A 3,560-nucleotide genomic window follows, 5' to 3' on the forward strand; every position below is an offset into this window, starting at 1 on the left:
TTCTGTATGCACAAATAAATAAATCTTAAAAAAAAAAAAAATGCTATGTGAGGGCCCTCCCTGGTGGCGCAGCGGGTTAAAGCGCAGCACTAAGAATCGAAAGCCACTTCCACATGAGTTCGATCCCAGCCTGCCCCAGAGGAGATCCACATGGCGAGGCAGACCTCTCCTGACCCACCCGTTGCTCCCCTCAGTAGTGTACTTCATTGATCTGCCTGTTCTGCCCCCCACTATGTCTCTGGTGAAGCCTCTCACTGCCCCTGCAACTCTGGCCTGTACCCCAGCTTTGTATGAATAAATAAATAAATCTTAAAAAAAAAAATGCTATGTGAGTCAAATAAGCCAGTTCTTTGTTTTTAAAGCCTCTAACTTCCACATAGTTCAAAATCATTTCTGCATTTTTTATCACCTTCATTTTAAGAACAATCATTTTCCCTCCACTTGTACAAATTAAGTCTAGCCTGTGAGTGAGTGACATACCTTTATCACATGATGCTTTTCCTGGAACACGGGAATCTTAAACATTTGGCACCAGTATGTTGTACCTTTGTTTGGGATTAGGACCTGTCTTAGTAGAAAGGGAAAATGGACACAGTCACATTGTCTTGACATGCTATTAAATAAAATAATGTAAGTATAGGTTCTTTTATTCCCACAGTCATAAAACTTGAAACTTACGTCCTGATTTACCAGGTCAAAGTATGGTGTGGCTGAAGACAACACATTGGTTTTCTCAGGACTCAACAAGCGCAGACTCTTGGTGCCTCGGTGGGAGTTATGGTACTGGGGACCCGCTTCTCCCACATCTTCGTGGTGGTAGGCCCAGATCACTCTGACTGTGCTCTCCTGTGATTGGACATGGGCATGATTATATCTTAGGAAAGCACTTTCCTTACCCCTGAGTTGAGTTCAAGGAACTCTATTTACAACAGGATACAGAAGTGGAAAAAAAGAGAATAAAGACCTTTGGAGTTCTCAATATGTTCTTTTATTTTAATAATGTAAATTTGATTAAGCTTTTAGTAGACATTTAGATGATGGTATGTTCCAATACAGAGTAAGGGATAGTTGACATGGTAGTTATGCTTTTAGACATCAACAGTATATTACGGTCATGCTAAAACTCCAAACTAGTAGTTACTGAGCAAATACTCTAGTTAAGTAGCAAGATTTAATTTGAAAAATTAAAACCTGTTCTAATGCCATGGACCATCCATGGAAAATAAATACATAGAATGAAAATTACTCTTTTTAAATAGTAAGATTTTGAAAAATCAAAACCTGTTCTAATACCATGAAACATCCGTGGAAAATAAATGCAGACAATGAAAATCTAAATTACTTCTAGGTTAGGATTTCCACTTTCACAGCAGAATTTTCCCAGCACAATTTTCTATAGATTAGTGTAGAAATCTAGAGAAAAGGTAATATACAAAAGGATTTTATGATATGAGTTTGTTTATTATCCTAGAATCTCTCCATAGTCATTTTGTGAACCTGGGAATTTCCAAGGTACTGGGATATCCCAACTAGGGAAAGTACTGTCAGATGAACTAGTTTCCATTAAGCAACCAAGAGAAATTGCCCAAAGGGTGGTAGGGTAGGGGAAAGAGTTTGCTGTGGAAAAAGAAACTGTTCATTCCTCCCACAGATAAAGGTGGTTTTGCCAGATCTTTGTAATAAGAACTTTAAAAAAAATAAAGCAAAAGCATTTATTTTAAATGCTATATTCTTTCTTAATAAGTCAAATGACTATAATTATTATTCAAATTAAAATATAATTGCATGATATTATATTACATAAAATGTGATCCATGTCTTGGCATGTGTGTGTGTTTTTTTTAATTCCTCTTTTATTCTTCATGCTGAATGTTAATCAAAGCTGCTTCAGAATTTCACATTTCTTTTTGAAAGCTGATAGTACTAAATAAAACAGATAATTTTATTGGTCTATACAAAATGAAATCAATCCAAGAAATTGAGGGAAACTTCCAAAGTTCCATATGAATAATGTACTATCTAAATATTTAATTTGCATATGTATAAAGATATTGATTTTTCCATGATATCTCACATATCAATAGGCAATTTTCATCATCTACTATTCATTTTGATTTTGAAAATTTACAAAGATGAATCAGTTACAAATCACATTAATTATATCTTAATAATTAGTATAATTCTCTCTTATACATTTGTTTCAACCTTTATTTATTGCCTATTTTTAAATTTTGTACAAAAAAGCTTAAAGCCTTTTATAAAAAATATCTTAGACTTTAAATAACTCTTCAAAATTTTAGAATCACATACAAGTTGCCTTTCTTAAAATTTACTGTCTTTGACTTTTTCATAACTTTAAAGAGAATTCAAAATCATTTCAAAAAGTACGAGGGTCCTTCCTGGTGACGAAGGGGTTAAGTCTCAGGGCTTCCACCACAATGGTCTGTCTTGTCTTCTGCTTTCCCCTCAGCAGTGTATTTCAGTAGATCTGCCTACCATATCGCCAATTCTGTCTCTAGTGAATCCTCTCACCCCCTGCACCTCTGGCCTACACCCCAATTCTTCTACACAAAAAATAAAAATCATAGTTAAAAAACACACTATGTGGCTTTGTTGCCAAAAGTTATATTCAAATATTTGTTCCTTTTATTCTGCAAAGCATTTTACACCATAAATATTTAATTTATTCACATACAGATCCACACAGATTCCTTACCGTTATACTCTTGTCATTTACATCACATGTATGTAGTTCTCTGGTAAATTCAATTATTGTGTGTGTACTATTTTCCATGGCATATTCTAGATGGTAATCTTGCTGATCATCTTTTTTCAACTCTCTATTTTCATTTGTAAAATAGTCCTGTGGAAAATATGGAAAGAAAAAATCAGTATATCCTAAATTCAGAATGAATTAATTTGATTAAAAGTATTTATTGTACCTTAAGATGATGGTTCTGTGTTTGTTATGGTTTTATATTTATAGTCATTTTTTAATTCCTGGGAATTTCCAAAGAGCTGGACTATCCTACTAGGGAATCAGTTCCCTGAGATACTGGTCCATATTTGTACTTCTGGCCCTTTAGGAAAAAGGCAGTATGAAATTTGTCATAGGATATCAGAAGAGATGACTGAATGAACATTTCTCGTTACTATACGAGTGAAAAGAGCAATTTCAACACTGCCAAAGGACTTGCTCCAAAGTTGCTAATTAGTTGGGTGAAACCAAGAAGGTGTGCTCCCCTTCAACAATCCTGAAAACAAGGAGACCCACTGTGAAGTCATAGATTTGTTTTAATGTGAACTTAAATGGCTTGAGCTAATGACAATGAAGTGCAATGGAAAATATGGAAAGAAACGATGCTAGATGAATTAGAAGATGTTGAAAATCTAGGAGTGTTTTTTTTGTGGATCGGCTATAATTTTTGTCCTAAACTTGTTCAACAGCATACAAGTCACTTCTGAGAGGCAGGCAGAAGCAAACTAAGGGGATTGAATCAGATGCCTAACTTGCCACTCAATTCTACCCTTAAATAGCCTTTGGAAATTATTAAAGTCAA

General features: G+C 34.7%; 1 protein-coding gene across 1 annotated transcript in view; it reads right to left on the reverse strand.

The window, feature by feature from the left end:
* MOXD1 (monooxygenase, DBH-like 1) overlaps window positions 1–3,560 on the reverse strand; it is a 71,569-nt gene that overhangs the window by 48,409 nt on the left and 19,600 nt on the right. Inside the window, exons 2-4 of the mRNA XM_004674116.2 lie at window positions 2,717–2,863; window positions 679–846; window positions 481–564 (exon numbers count right to left, since the gene is read on the reverse strand). Coding sequence (XP_004674173.1) covers window positions 481–564; window positions 679–846; window positions 2,717–2,863 — 399 coding nt within the window. The remainder of the gene's footprint in view (window positions 1–480; window positions 565–678; window positions 847–2,716; window positions 2,864–3,560) is intronic.

The sequence above is a fragment of the Condylura cristata genome, unplaced genomic scaffold (assembly GCF_000260355.1).
Source record: "Condylura cristata isolate star-nosed mole 26May11 unplaced genomic scaffold, ConCri1.0 scaffold00001, whole genome shotgun sequence".
Classification (NCBI taxonomy): Eukaryota; Metazoa; Chordata; class Mammalia; order Eulipotyphla; family Talpidae; genus Condylura; species Condylura cristata.